This window comes from Nipponia nippon, unplaced genomic scaffold (genome assembly GCF_047370975.1).
Source record: "Nipponia nippon isolate SJK-2023a ecotype South Korea unplaced genomic scaffold, ASM4737097v1 scaffold_5, whole genome shotgun sequence".
NCBI classification, from domain to species: Eukaryota; Metazoa; Chordata; class Aves; order Pelecaniformes; family Threskiornithidae; genus Nipponia; species Nipponia nippon.
The window spans coordinates 51,018,985-51,033,140 of record NW_028262369.1 but is presented as its reverse complement, the minus strand read 5'-3'; the positions used below and the strand labels follow the sequence as shown (position 1 = coordinate 51,033,140).

The window sequence follows — 14,156 nt, the reverse complement described above, 5'->3', positions numbered from 1 at the left end:
CTCCGCCACCGCCCCTTCCCTTTTATCCAGAGCTTGACAAAGCAAAGCTCACATGATACTGCCAAACCTATGTGTTTAGCTTTCGCACCTGAGAAGCCTGCCAACAGAGTGCTGAAAAGTGCTTGTTCTTCTGACCTGTTAACTTAACAGCTAGAGTGTTTCTCTCCATGCAGTTTTGAACTCCGCAACAAAGCAAAACTGTTCCTATCAAGCTGGCTTAATTGGAAAGCCCACTTCTGCGGTGCCCAAGATCTAAACCCAAGGGGAGTGCAACAGTAAGAAGAGAATCAAAGCCTGCTCGTATGCACAGTCATGCATCTTAAGATTTCCAGGCACTCTGAGAGTGAAGGACTGTGAGAATGCACATGCCTGCCTTCCTTCTACTGCCATTCTTCCAAGGCAGTAGTTTATTTCTGGTTTTTTGTATTTTTCAGTCTCCAAATGATCTAGTTACTCCTTAAATGTAGTTTATTTGCAGTTATTCATGGTTTTGAATGCAAACCTTCAGAAATCAAAACTTACTAATTTACTTTCTAAAGTTGCCTTCAGATTATATTAAGTGTTGTTTTTTGGGTACTGTGGCAGTTATTAGATGGTCAGAAGGATCATGCCACCTCATTATTTCCTGATTTTTCTTTTGTGTGCATGCCCCCTTCTTTCTTCGAGTGTTTAAAAAAAAAAAATAAAAAAGGCACACACAAACCATGCCACACAGCCTTCTGCATAGTGTCACTATTTATCTTTTCCTGTAGGATGGAATTCATTTTCATCAAAACTGGTTTTTTCCTGACTTTGTCCAAATGCAGTTTCTCTCTGGTATGGAGAGCTTACTTCCTGGTATCAAATATGTGGAGTTTTACTTTCGTCATGAGAATGTGCAAGAACTTAAATGCTGTGCATGTACTGAAGACAATGCAAAGCCCACTTCCATGAAACCCACGACAGTCGCGGAATATAAGCAAACTGTCTCCACTGCTTAGAAGCAGTTTGTAATAATACAAGAAATGGATCAGACATTTCCCAGACAAAGCAGTCACAACTGCCTTGGCTCAGATGTCTGCAGCTAGGGCTGCAAAGCAGTATGGCAGTTCCCACATGTGTTCTGAATACACTATAAACAAGACTTGCCTGCAGCTGCAAATTGCACATTCTCTTAGTTTTCCAAAAGTATGCTTGAGGAAGTCCTCCTAATGCCAAAGGAAATTGTGCACTGCGCTTCTGAGAAAGAGGGAATGATAGAGGCAAGAGAAAATTAATCACTGATACTGTTTTCCTTTCTTGATCTTCCTGCTGCTATTTAACATCCACCCTTTCTCTGCTTGGATCAAGTTACCTTGTCCTCTCCCGTTTACTTGTGTTTCTTTATCCCATGAATTTTTTTTTTTTCCTTCTGGCGCACAGTAAAGGAACTGTCCCATCACATTGTTGCAGGTGAGACAGAATAAACAGCAGCTTAGTGTGGATCTGGATACTGGGGTTTATTTAAGGGCCAGTGAGATCAGAGCTTTTAACCTGCTTGATTATTTTATTCACTTGCTTCCCCCCACCCCTAGAGTTACTACGTTCACTAGGTCTCGACTTCGCTTCCCAGCAGCGAGGTCGCTGCTGGCCTGGGAGAGTCAGGCAGAAAATGGCACCAGTTGGTATTGTGCAGCTGCTCCCGGTTACCAGTCTTGGATGTCATCGGTCAAGGTCCCTGAGTGTCCCCCAGCATTTGTCTCCACCCACCTCCTTCATCTCCAGGATCTTCCCCCATTTCCAGGATCTTTCCTCCAGCCAGGATCTTCACCTTTTCCCTTTGGGGCCCCTGTTTTCTGTCCCAGACCGCTTCTGCTTTTTGGGAACCCTTCTTGGCACCACCTCTTCTTTTCGTGACCCCTACCTCTTGCTTTTCCTCATCTAAATAGTATGTGATGCAGACACGCGACACATGATCAGCCTCCACATTGGCGCTTCTGTCTTATGGCTCTTTATTGATGGGAGGACTGGGAGGACTTGGGACGTGCTGCTATCGTTTAGTCCAGAGTTTATCAAAATTTACAGCCAGCATATACCAGTTACAGGCAGAAAGCTTCTGGTTGAGAGAGTTCAGAAGCCTGTTTCAGACATTCACCCCCGCACAAACTTACACCCAATTATCTGCTGCTTGTTAGCATTCAATTTAAGCTATTTTTCACCTACAACACTTCAAAGTTTGATCGCCAATATTGTTGCTTCTTCCTTATTAGTAAGAAGCATAATTAAACCATTAACACTTCCTCTTTGACAGCCATATGGGAAACAAGAGGAGTGCTTGCTGTGGTAGCTGAGAGATTTGTAAGCAGGGCTCCTCCAAAGCTGTTTGCAGGATGAGGTCCCTGCCCCTCTCCCCAAGCTCTCTTAAGAGAGGGACAAGGGAGCTGTCAGACTGCAACCCCATGTGTAACTGAAGCCTTGTGTACAGCTACAAACCCTGAAGCAGTGCCGGTTCCCTGGGGTTCCCATAGCAGCCTGTTCTTGGGCTTCACACTGTGTTTGGGTTATTGAATCATCATTATGCTACAGCAGCTGTCACCTTCAAAACAGACAAGGTTCTGGGCGGTTTAGCTTCAGGCAAAAGAGGGAGAGAGGGTGTTGGGACTTATAGCTCTTGTACTCTCCTTAGGTAACGACACTATTACATATTGATTAGTAGATTTAGTGGATTTTCAGTATGATTTAACCTTGCTTTGGCAGTGTCTGGGTGTCTGACCCACTTGTCTATGTGGACAGTGTAAATGTATTTTGAGTTCAGAGTGCAGGATTTACGGTCAGAGGAGCTTTCTGCTGAAGCTGAGCAGAGAAGGAGCTTTCAGCAGGTTCTCTTTGTCATTTTAAATATGAGTGATGTTTGCACCCACTCTTTCTTTTCTCAAAAGTTTGAGCTTTGTTAGGATGTATCTGTAATACTGAAATAGTCACTTAGACAAATTTTTAATAGAAGGAAAGAAATACTCTGAGTTACTCTTTTAGACGTAATGGTACAAAATTCCATTTGTAATAATGCTGTCAAATCCAACGAAGCATGGAGTATTCTGTGCAAATGAGTTGTAATACTATCATATAACACGTGCCAGGATTTTGTCGTCCTATACAGAAGAATTGGAAAAGTTAGTTATTTCCTTTAGGCTTTCTAATTCTTATTCCAATAAACTGAACTGCGGTAAAGTCTTTTCTTTTTCTCCTTCCCCTGTTCAAGGCCTCTGTGTGATTTCCTACCGGTTTAATTTGCATGGAATCAGCTTCTTGCAAATACGCAATTAGGGACTTTTTTTAATGGAGCTTCTGCTGTTGGCCAAGAATATCCCATTAGCTGAGTTCTTTCAAGTGAAAAACTTGTGCAGGAATATGAAATCCTTTAAAATGGATACTACAGTGAGAGGTAGAAAACGTTCATACAGTGAAATAGCCTGGTTCAAATAGATCTGTGTTCATTTTGCTATTCCAAGCGTTTCCTGTAATCTCTTGCAAAGACAGATATGTTGTTGGCAGATGCACACTGTTTTGGACTCTTTCTGGAACTTTGCAGGGGATATTATCCTAGAGCAACACGATTGTAATGTTTGTTTTGCCTTTTCCTTTCTAACCTCCAAGGTGCAGGAACTTCACGAGGAAGAAGCACAGTGGGTGAACTATGACGAGGACGAACTGTGTGTAAAGATGCAGTTGGCAGACGGGATCTTCGAGGCCTTAATCAGAGACACTGTTGATGTACTGAACCAGATAAATGAGAAACAGCGGAGATTGCTGCTTGTCTGACAGTGCTGAAAATAAACTTACAGCTGCGTAACCACTGAGTCACGGGCCTTTCTGACTCCTGACGTACTCTCCACCCTGCAAGCGCTGCTGCTGGACTTCCACGCATGGGGTTTAAAGGCAGTTCAGATGTGATTAAAAGAACCTGAATTTGCATCCGCTGCCACTAGAGACCTCACACCGGATTTATTGTTTGGAACAAGCTGATCCCTCACTCGAGGCTGTATTGTGGAGTGCTCAAGACTGTTTGTGTGCCAATGCAGTTATGCCACATAACTGTCAGCAGCTGTCTGGGGCCCCAGCCTGGGGCTTTGACACGTTCAGCTTGTGCTCTGAAAGGGTTGGGTTAAGTTGGGATATTGGCTGCTTTGCTGGAATGGCTGTCAGCCATCAGTACTCAGTTTGTCTTTAGAAATGTGAGTAATTTGGAGAAGAAACAGCTTGGTCAGGTTTTAGTCGTAAATGGAGACTTACCGTACTGAACAGTGTTATAATCTTAACACCTCTTCTCCTGCAGCCCTAACAATGTGCATCAGTTTCTTCTGCTCCAGAGCCCATTCAATTCCCTTCTCTGTGAAGCTGGGTTTTATCTTTCTTCTGTGATGTGGTACCAAGTATGGTGCCAGCCAGTCCAGGGAAATTAGATGATGTTGCTTTCTGCATTCAAGTACAGAATTCTTGCTGCTTTTCCTATGTAACTTGCTTCAGTCCTGAGGTGGAGCAAGATAAAGGCCGCCTAACGTCAAACGTGAAAGATGAGCCCGTGGACAACTTTCCTCCTACCGTGTAGCACTTCTTCTCTTCCTGGAGCACCAGCTGCTCCCAGATAATGGATACTCAGGATTTTCTCAGGCATGAGACATGCAGGAGCGGAAAACATTTCCTCACAAAAAATTTGGCCTTCAATCCCTCAGCTTCCTCCCTTACTGTCACCTAATAAATCAGAGAAGCCGTTACTTGAACAATTTAGAGAACAGAGCGTATTCACCAAAGAAAGCGGTGTCCAGTGCTTGACTGTCTGCATGTTTTGTGCTTGTGGGTTTTTTATTTATTTTCAGATAATTTATTAAGTGGGTTATAGGAGAGTGTCCTGTGCGGTTGGCTGCACTGTCTTATGTTCTGAGACAGCCAAACTTGAGAAAGCATCTGTTCTGGAAACTTCCAGAGCCCTGTATTCTTCACACAAAACCTCCAGCTTCTTGAGACAGATACGGGGGGGAAGGTAAGAAGAACCAAACCTCAGTGACCAGGGGTGGGAAGCAAAGGCAGGACTAGGAATGGACCTTCACCGCACCTGGGTCGGAGACAACGGAGGGTTGAGGAGACTGAGCTGAAAAATTCTGTGAAACTTCCCTGCTCCATCTGTTTCCTTCCCTTCCCAGAACTTCTAGGCCATGGGCAGCTGTTAGTGGTTGATTCAGTGCTGGGTTCAACTGCAGTGTCCTCCTGCTGAGTGCTCGTTCCTAACCTGTCCCTCCCATTCTTGTGTTTCTCTTTGAGGAACGCAGACAATCTGGGGTCGAATGTTGATGCCTTAATAGTGGATGTCCCTCTTTGCTAACGTGGGACAAGACCCAGAGGAGAGTCACATTCTCCAGACACACTGGGGTGCAGAAAGATGCTTCGAAGCCCTCAGAGGTGCCCCAAAGATGCTGCAGCCCACACTAGGCCTGGCGGGGAGATTGCTACCATTTCGTTCATCTGCTTGGTTCTTGGGCTTCCTGCTATGCATACCTCTGCTACTGCTCCATTTTGTTTTCTCTTCTCCACCTTCTTTTTGGGGGGGAGGGGGGAAGCTATCGTTGGAATATTTGCATTTTGCACAACGACACACAGCTGGTAATTCTTCAGGGACAGCACTGGGAAGTGTTGGATTTGTCAGAAGTCCATGCAAATTCTCAGATGTAGTATTGCCAGCACCTCACTTGTGAGTTAATGGTGAGCCATATTCATGGGAGCTTAATGAGTGGAAGAACAAGGAGGAGGAGGTCATGGTGTATAGGAACACCTCCAACGGGCATATGCGTGTCTGTCCTGCAGTAGTGGCCCTTCTGGCTGGCTGGAAGTCAGATGGTCTTGGTGAAGCATTGTTCAGCTTTTTTTCCCCCGAAGTGATTCACTTGTCCATGTAAAATGTCATGATGCTGAACCAGAAAACTCTCGAATGCTTAAGACAGAAGCAAACTAAAGCTGCTGCATTTAACCAGCATGGTGTCACTGATTGGGTCACCGCCTCAGATTCCCTTTCCTGGGTGTATCTTCAATAGCAAGGATTGCTGTTTTTATAGGTAGCAATTACGGAAAGAAGGCAGAGACCTGCAGTGTAGGTTTGTGGCTGGAGTATCAGAGAAACAAAGTTAGGTTCTGTTCTGTAGATACCGTGGCTGGTGTTGAGAAGGTTACCCTGCATCCCCGAGGCTTTTCGGCTGTCCTGCAGGGCGGGCATGGCTTCTCTGGTCTGTCCAGCAGCAGGGAGAAGGTTGTGCAGTTGGCCTGCCAAGGTACCAGGGACCACTGGAGATCGTATGCCTGTTGTCTTGCTGGCTTGGATAGCACTAGTTTAGTACCCTCAACAGAAGCAGTAACTACTTTTACAGCTGTTTGGGCAGAAGGAAGCTGTGTCGAAGTAATGGCTTTATTCCTTTGCAAACATCGCCATTTATTTTTGGTAGCAATCCTTGCTAGGGGCAACCCTAAAAAGACTTGAACGTACATGAATTATCTTCTCAATACCTCAAGTGTGTTGAGTTACTTTGAGTTGAGTGTACACTCAAAACCTCGAGTGTGTTGAGTACTTGTGGACTGATGATTTCTGCGATGAAGCAATGGTCTGTTCTGGGTCATGGCTGCTAATGAGGAGGTATGGGGAGTCCTGGAGTGTCACAAACAGAGGCTGAATTCTCTATTTCTCTCCTCTCCCCAACTTTCCCATTATAAGAACAAGATGATATTTCTGGGTCCTGGTTGTCTTGGTGCAACCATGTTAGAAGATTCAAGGCTGAGACATTTTTCTGGGACCCGTAAGCTGTTTGGGGCAGTGGCCGTCATCACTGGGGAGAGGCGGTTCCCTCTTCGGAGGGATCTCGGTGCCAGGTGGGAAAGCCCAGACTTGTGAGGACAAGGAGCGCAAGTACCTCTCTCACAGCAGGATGCTCCCTGAGCCGAGCTGTGGAATTCTGCCTTTCAGAAAAGGCTTGTTGCTCACAAGGTGGAACAAGGGATGGAAAAATCCCATCTTGTTCACTTTCCTTTCTTGAAAAAGTGGCCTTAGCTTTTTGCAATACTTGAATAAGTGTGTACCTGCAGAAGATCTTCAGTAGCGCAGTGATAGAGACCTTTTAAGTGACTATTCTGCGAGGAACTGCACGCAGTTCCGACTTTCGTATCCCTTTGCTACCTTAAGAATATTAGGAAAATAAAGTACTTTTCAGCAGAGAAACAGTTGAATCTTATAAGGTATTTAGTGCATCTGACGTGTTTACAAATCTACTAAAATGGAGAAAAGCAAACTATTGAACTTATTTGTAATTTAAACATTAAATGCAAAAATATATACAGATGAAAGAGGAATACTGTAATTAACTTGCATTTACTAGTTTTTTCCTTGACTTTGCAGAGCCTTTTGATATACGTTTGCAAAGCCGCCTTTTGGGAGGCTCCGTCTCCCTGTGTACTGTGTTGTGGAGAGGCTGAAAAGAAACCTGTTTACTGTGTATGTGTAAATAACCTGGTAACTTGGGTTTTGGGCCAGTTTCAGCTAATGTTCACATCCAGAGCAGCTTTGCACAGTAGACAGACCCAAGGATGTGGAGGGGTTTTGGGTTTGGGGGTTTTTTTTGTTGGTTTTTGTTTGGTTTTGGGTTTTGTTTTTGTTTTTGTTTTTTTTTTTTTGTAATTAAGAACTGTAAAATAACCAGGGTCGTCCCTGTGTACACCAGTGTAAATATCTTTGGTAACTGAAATGTACTTTAAGAGAACAAAATCTGTAAATAAACTGATTTATAAATTAATCTTGTTTCCTGGTTCTTTATAAAATGGAGCTTTATAATTACCCAAATGGTTGCTAATTCTGAAGGTGTCCTGGAGATTTGTCCCTTGTACATTCCCCTTTCTGTGTGATGCTGTACTTGGGATGCCAATCACAGTCCACAAAATCCCATTAGAGTTGCCTTAATTATAATCATAACATTATTAGAATTTCCTTATTGTTAAAGCCGAGTGTTGATAAAACCAAAACCAGAAAATAGCATTGCATAATCATTGCAGGAGTGCACTGCATGATCTGCAGGAGAAAAATTGCTCCTTGCACATGGTTATTTAAAATAGGTTTTTAAAACTCATGGTTTAAAACATTGCGGGGCGGAGGCTATTTTTATGCTAAGCAACAGTCTTGGAATTAAATTCTGCAGAGCCTCAGCCTTGTTTCAGAACCCTCAGTTAGGCTCCTAAATTGTTACAGCTGCTGTTACCAGCACTGATCACTTCTTCAGCAAGGGGGCAAATGTTGTTCCCTGGAAATTTTATGTGTTGGTGGAACTTTCCTAAATCTTTGCTGTTTCCTTTCCAGGAAAAAAAAAAAAAAAAAAACAAACAACAAAAAAACAAACCACCCCACTTTAACCTGTGAAAGGTCCCGGAGCTCTGTAAGAGGACGGCTGAACAGTCGCGGCGCCAAACCACAGGCGTGCGGGCACGTGACGATCGAGTGGCAGCGTGAAATGTGTAAGACCCAAGGGTGTTTATCGAGCCTCGGTGCCTACGGCCACTGTTGCTGCTGTACCTCTGCTGTGTTTTGGTGCCGTTTATTAGCGTACAGCCCAGCAGAAACGGCTTTGCTTTCCATTTACTACAGACGCCCACAAAACCCAGCGCTGGTCTTTCCAGCTGGGAGGATGCTGCGTGGCAGTCTGCTTCTCACCACTCTTCTCCACCTGGGAGAGGTGTATGCATCAAACGGGGGGGGGGAACCTGTGTGAACAAAACGCTCGCAGCGGCTTTGCGCTGTGCTGAGCAGTTATTTGCTTTTTGCTTTTCCTTAGCAGAGGTACCTCGTCCCGGAGGAAGGCTTGCTGCACTTGGGCTTTCATTATGGAAGCAGCTTTGCTGCAGTCCCACGGTGCCAGCGTGTGGTAGGAGTAGTCCTCAGCGGAGCAGGCCGGGAACACTGTCCGCAGCCCTCGGGCAGGCAGAGAAGCACGTCGCAGCCCTCTGAGCTCGGGGGACTGAACCGGCCAAAGCGCGGCGGTGGGTCGTTTGATACCCAAAGGGCCGAGACAAAGTGGTTCTGCAGCCTCTCTGCTCTCATTACGGAGCAGCAGGAGAGCATCCATGTCACTGCTTTCCTCACCCTGCAGCGATTTTGCTCCGTGAGTCCTGTATTTTCAGACAGTGATCTACTTGCAGACGTCAGCCTCCATCCCTGGAAGTGGCTTAAAGTGCATTTCACATTGAAAAAAATTGATCTGTGCTTCTCTGGCTAAAGAACTGGCTTCCTTTTAAAACGGCTCGAGCACTGGGAACGCTGCCACGGCACTCTGGTGAGTGACACAGCAAACTGCTGCATTGCTACTGCTGTCCTTGCCCAGGATGCCCAGTAATCAGCTTGATGAAGGCTCCAACTTCCTCATTTGCAAGTCTACGTTGCTTCACTTTGGCACTGACTTTCTACGGTGGTGTTTGTGCAACTCTTCCCAGAACCCTCAGAGCCCAGTTGCCTTCAACAGCCATTTCACCCGTGGACCTGGTGAAACTCCTGGGTTGGGCAATGGCAGGCAGCCGCCTTCCCGACAGCAGGCTGGATTCAGTGGGACTCTTAGGTGCCTCCCTTCCCAGGTGCCACCCTCTCCCAGGTGTCTCCCTAGGGAGGTGGTGCCAGCTGCAGCTATCCCACGTCCTAAAATGCCTGGCAGAGCACTGGAGCCCTTGAAATGTTGACTCTGCTCCAGACACCACTGCAGCCTGCCTTGCACAAGGGCTTCTGCCATGTCCAAGCTCTCATTAACACAGCCCTGAGAAGAAAAGGAACTGGTGGGGAGCTGCTGAACGCCGGCAGCTCTCTTCAGTGGGCAGGAAGGAGAGGGGGGCTGCCCAGCTGCTGGCCCCCAGCCCGGAGCACGGGCCATTGGTGGGCAGGAATGCAGATGAGATGTAATGGAGTTTGAAAGCATAGGGCGCGCTCTGGGAATGCGGGTCCTGCGGGGGAGGAAAAGGCACCCTGCGAGGTCTGGTAACTGGTGCGAGCAAAACCTGTAGCCCCAGCCCTGTGCCTTTCTGCCTCTTCCCCAGTAAGATCCAGCAGAAATTCGGGGAAAAGGAGGAGAACAGAGCTGTCGGGGGGCAGCAGCTCCATTCGGGAAGGTGAGGGTTGGGCAGGAGTGGGGCATAGTGGGGGAGATGTTTGAGGGAAGATGCCACCTTTTGCCTGCCAAGCATGCTGTGTGAGGATGGCCTGGAGCAGGTCTGGTTGATTCCTGGTCTGAATGTTTCTCTTGGCTCTAGTTTTCCAGCCCTTTGCTCCAGCCGTGCAAGACCTGCTGTGTCCCTTGGGTTGCATTTCAGGTGGCTTCCTCTTGCAGGCTGACTTGTCTGTCACCGCCCCATGAAATCTAGGCTGACTCGAACTAGGATTTTGTCTGTGCATTTGCTGGAGGTGGAATTAACGCCAGTTCTGGGGGGTGTCCCAGAGATTTTATTATCTTCCAGCAAAATAAAGGAGTCTGCAGGGGATCCTACCCTTCGAGCTGCTTGGCTTGAGGAGCTTGTCAAGGAGCCTGGTCCAGTCTGTGTCCTGCTGCGTTGCTCTGCAGAGGTGATGGAGGCAGTGCTGCTTGGTGAACCTGAGATTGGGCACACCAGTCCTTGGTAGCTGAGACCTTGCTTATGTTGCAGGACTACTGCCGCAGCAAGAGAGGAGTGCTCCGTTGTCATCCGTGTGGTATTCTGAGTTTCATGCGCTGCAATTAAACCAGCTGCCAAGTAATGATGTGGCAAATCTGGGCGGTGTGGCCTCATCCGATCTGCTCCTGGAAGCTGGGCAGATGAGCTGGAGTGGAAAACATCTGCTCTGTGCATCCTGGGTCATGGGGATGATTTATGACTTTAAGTAGATCTTAAATTTGCAGGTAAAACGTTTCCCACCCAGACATACCAAAGGCGGCACCGGTTCCTCCCGGTCCCCCCAGGTCCCTCCGAAAAGAGCAAGGGCAGCATTGCTGCTGTTCTTTCGAGCAGGGATGAATCAGCAGAGGGTGAATAGCAGAAAGGGGCTGGTACTGCTGTAGTCTCTCTGCAGGCACAAACTGTGTGAACATATTCATCACATCCTGAGAATGCACCCCGGATTTTCTTTTATGTCTGTTGTTATTATAGGCCAGTTGGGCTTGAAAGGTAGAAATCTACTGTATCCGACCGAGCCTGTCTCGCATAGTCGGCAATTCCCAGCTACCAGCAGGGGCTACACGGGGCCTTCCTGGTCTTCATAGGCGTGAGCCCGGCAGAGCCGATGCAGGGTGTGGGAAGCAGTCGGGGTTCACATCCACTCCATGCATTATTCCCTGCCTCGGCAAAGCCACGGAAGCTGGCAGGTTTATCGCGCAGGTGCTGCCAAAGGTCTTGTCTGAAACCATGTCTCAGCGGAGGTGTGACTCGTGCCACCAGTGGAAAAGTGCCACCTGGACTGGTGTGTCCCAGCTGACTTCAGCAGGCTGGGAGGTGACAGGTGGCACAATTTTCACTCGCTCTCTGAGGCTGTTTGGAGATGGTAATTGGGGAAATGGGGCTTTTTCTTTTATTTAGAGAAGGACCACACTTTAAGCAGTGCTATGCTCCAGATCGAGAAGGGCTTCACAGAGTTCGTCAGTCCACCTCGTGAAGGCTGGAGAGAGAGGAAACCTACGGAGCCTCCTCTGCAACTGGTATTTCCGAGGTGCTCGCAGGGCAGTTGGATGCAAACTTCTCTGAATGGTCTCCAAAAAGCCAGGGCCGGGTGACGGGGTTGCCATGATTGTATCATGAGTCTTGCATTGGTTGCGTGTTTTTCTTGGAGTCAGTTCCTGGAATCACACAATTAGGTAGGAACGTGTTCTTTAATTTTCAAGGAAGAAAGTCCATTTCAGGATCTCCCTGTCCCCAAACCTTCACAACTAAAGGGAAGTGAGAAGGTCCTGGGTCAGCTTACCCGGCCATTTTGAGCTGTTGATGTTTTGCAGCCAGATTCATACTTTTAAAAATGGACAGTAGAAACCTTTCCCCAATTTCTGAAGCATGTTCAGTAGTCCTTTCCAGCACTTCAAGGGCTAAATCCATAAAAACCCAACTGCTGTTTCCTCGTTTCCTCTCTAACCCAGCACAGAGGTGATCAGAGTAGCTCTTTGTGTCTGTGAAAATGATCCATTTTGGGTGCATGAAACAAGTTCTGCAGGGCTTAAATGATTTTGGTGAGACCTTAGCGGCCTTTGAGGCTCTCAGCCTGTTGGTGTTGCCCACGCCTCATTGACTTCAAGGAGATACCTGCTGGCTGTTAGTCTGGGAAAGGAGATTGGAGAGCTGATGAGCTTACTAAACTAAAGCCACCACTCAGCTGCTGCACAGGGACTTGTGCAGCGTGGGAACCTCTGCGGTGGTCCTTAGCCCATGGCCTTGCTATGGGGAAGTGAAGCACATCTCTTCCCAAAGTTAAGGATGCTGAGCTGGACGCTGAAGGCTTTGCTGTGCAGCACAGCTGAAAACCAAGTAAACTCCTAGATGTGCCACGAGAGCCTAAAGCTGGGATTTAGAGCTGGCTGAGGGCTCAGCAGCTGGGTATCCAGGGTCACCCAGCACACATCCCCTGTGCTTTGCTGCCCGCAGGGTCTGCTAGCAGCGAGGGGGTGCAAAGCAAGAGAGGACAAAAGGCAGGCAGCGCTGGGAGAGCATTTCCAAAAACCTCCCCAGACTTCTACTGCTTCTTGATTATTTTTTTTTTTAATTCGTCTTAGTTTTTTCAAATCCATCTTAAAACAGCTTGTTTCAAAATCTCTGCTTCATCTTTGGCTTTCCATGCCCTGTCTCAGGGCGTTCTGCAATGAAAATCCAGTTCTTCCCAGTTTGAGGCGGAAGAAAAGCCTCGTCTCTTGCTTTGGAGCAGGGTTAAAAGGAAAAAAGGCGATTTGGGCAAGTCCGTGCCTGGAAAGCCCCACACCCTGCCAGTGAAGGAGGCTGTTCCCCGGGCAGTGGTGGCGATGGGACGTGCCAGGCTGGCGGTAGGGTCCTCGGGCAGCCGGAAGCAGGAGCATCCCCACCCCAGGGCTTCGGGGGATGAGCAATGGCGTGTCTCACCTCAAAAGGAGCCGGAGCCCCGGGCTGCAGGCTCTTGCCCATCTACCTTCGGGTTAGATGCTGCTTTTACATCTAAAAAAGGATTCAAGGAATTCAGGCTCCCTGGAAGGGAGGGGTGAGCTGGACGGGGAGGATGCCAGCAATTACGCTGGTGAGGAGCACCTCTCCTTCACTGTGATAACCTAATCAAGCTGATGAGCCCTTAAAATAAGGACTTTAGCCCAGGGTAAAATAACGGTGATGACATCTCTAAGGACAGGGATTTTTGTCTTTTAACTGCTAGCTGGAAAAGATGAGTTGTGGCAAGGGCTCTGGCAATAGCCAGGGACCACCTTTCAGAGCAGCCATGCATGGGCTGGGTTGCACCTCGCTCCCTCTTAGTTGGACAGCAAGGCGTGATAATCCCTGAAGCATTTAATTACAGCTGGCAGGGCTGGAACAAACCATCTTCTGCCCCGTTTGCATCAGCCTGGACTCGCAGAGGGTCGTGTCCCACAGGCTCTGTGCCTCGCAGCTGGGCCATCTCGGGGAGCCCCGTAGCTCTCCCAGAGCCCTGCTCCATGTGGGGGCCCCTGCCCTCCCTGGCCACGGCAAGGCTTGGCTCTGGCAGGCTTGTTTTTCTAGCATGGCAAGTCTGCCTAAAATACCTAGGTGGGGCCCAGCACAGCTAATGGCCTTCTTGGGGACAGAGCCAGCAACCAGCCCTCAGTGGTGATGGGCAGCCCCAGTGCTGGGGGCCCCCTGGCCTCAGGGGCTGGGGAGGGAGCGGAGGGATGGATTTCAGGGCCACGTGCACCCTGGCGGTGCCTGTCTCCGCCCTGGGGCACCGGGCAACGGGCACCTTCCGTCTGGGAGCCGGTGACGTGGGTGCGTGCGTGAGCGATGGCACGGCCGGGCTGGCGGGGAGGCTGTGGCCAGGTGCAGGGCTGCCTGGGATGGAGAGCTGCTTTTTTGGGGCAGAGGGGCTGGATTTTGGAGCCTCGCTGGGGAGCCTCGTTGTGCATCCCTGGCAGCGTCAGGGCGAGGGCAGCCGGGTCGCCAGGGTACCCGTCCCACGGGGTGTCCCG

General features: G+C 48.4%; 1 protein-coding gene across 5 annotated transcripts in view; it reads left to right on the top strand.

Moving 5' to 3' along the window:
- CEP350 (centrosomal protein 350) overlaps positions 1-7,784 on the top strand; it is an 80,786-nt gene extending 73,002 nt beyond the window's left edge. For all 5 annotated transcript variants that reach the window (XM_087734538.1, XM_087734540.1, XM_087734537.1 and 2 more), the window contains one exon: positions 3,613-7,784. In XM_087734538.1, the coding sequence (XP_087590664.1) occupies positions 3,613-3,777 (165 nt within the window). In that variant the 3' untranslated portion in view covers positions 3,778-7,784. The remainder of the gene's footprint in view (positions 1-3,612) is intronic.
- The last annotated feature ends 6,372 nt before the right edge of the window (positions 7,785-14,156 follow it).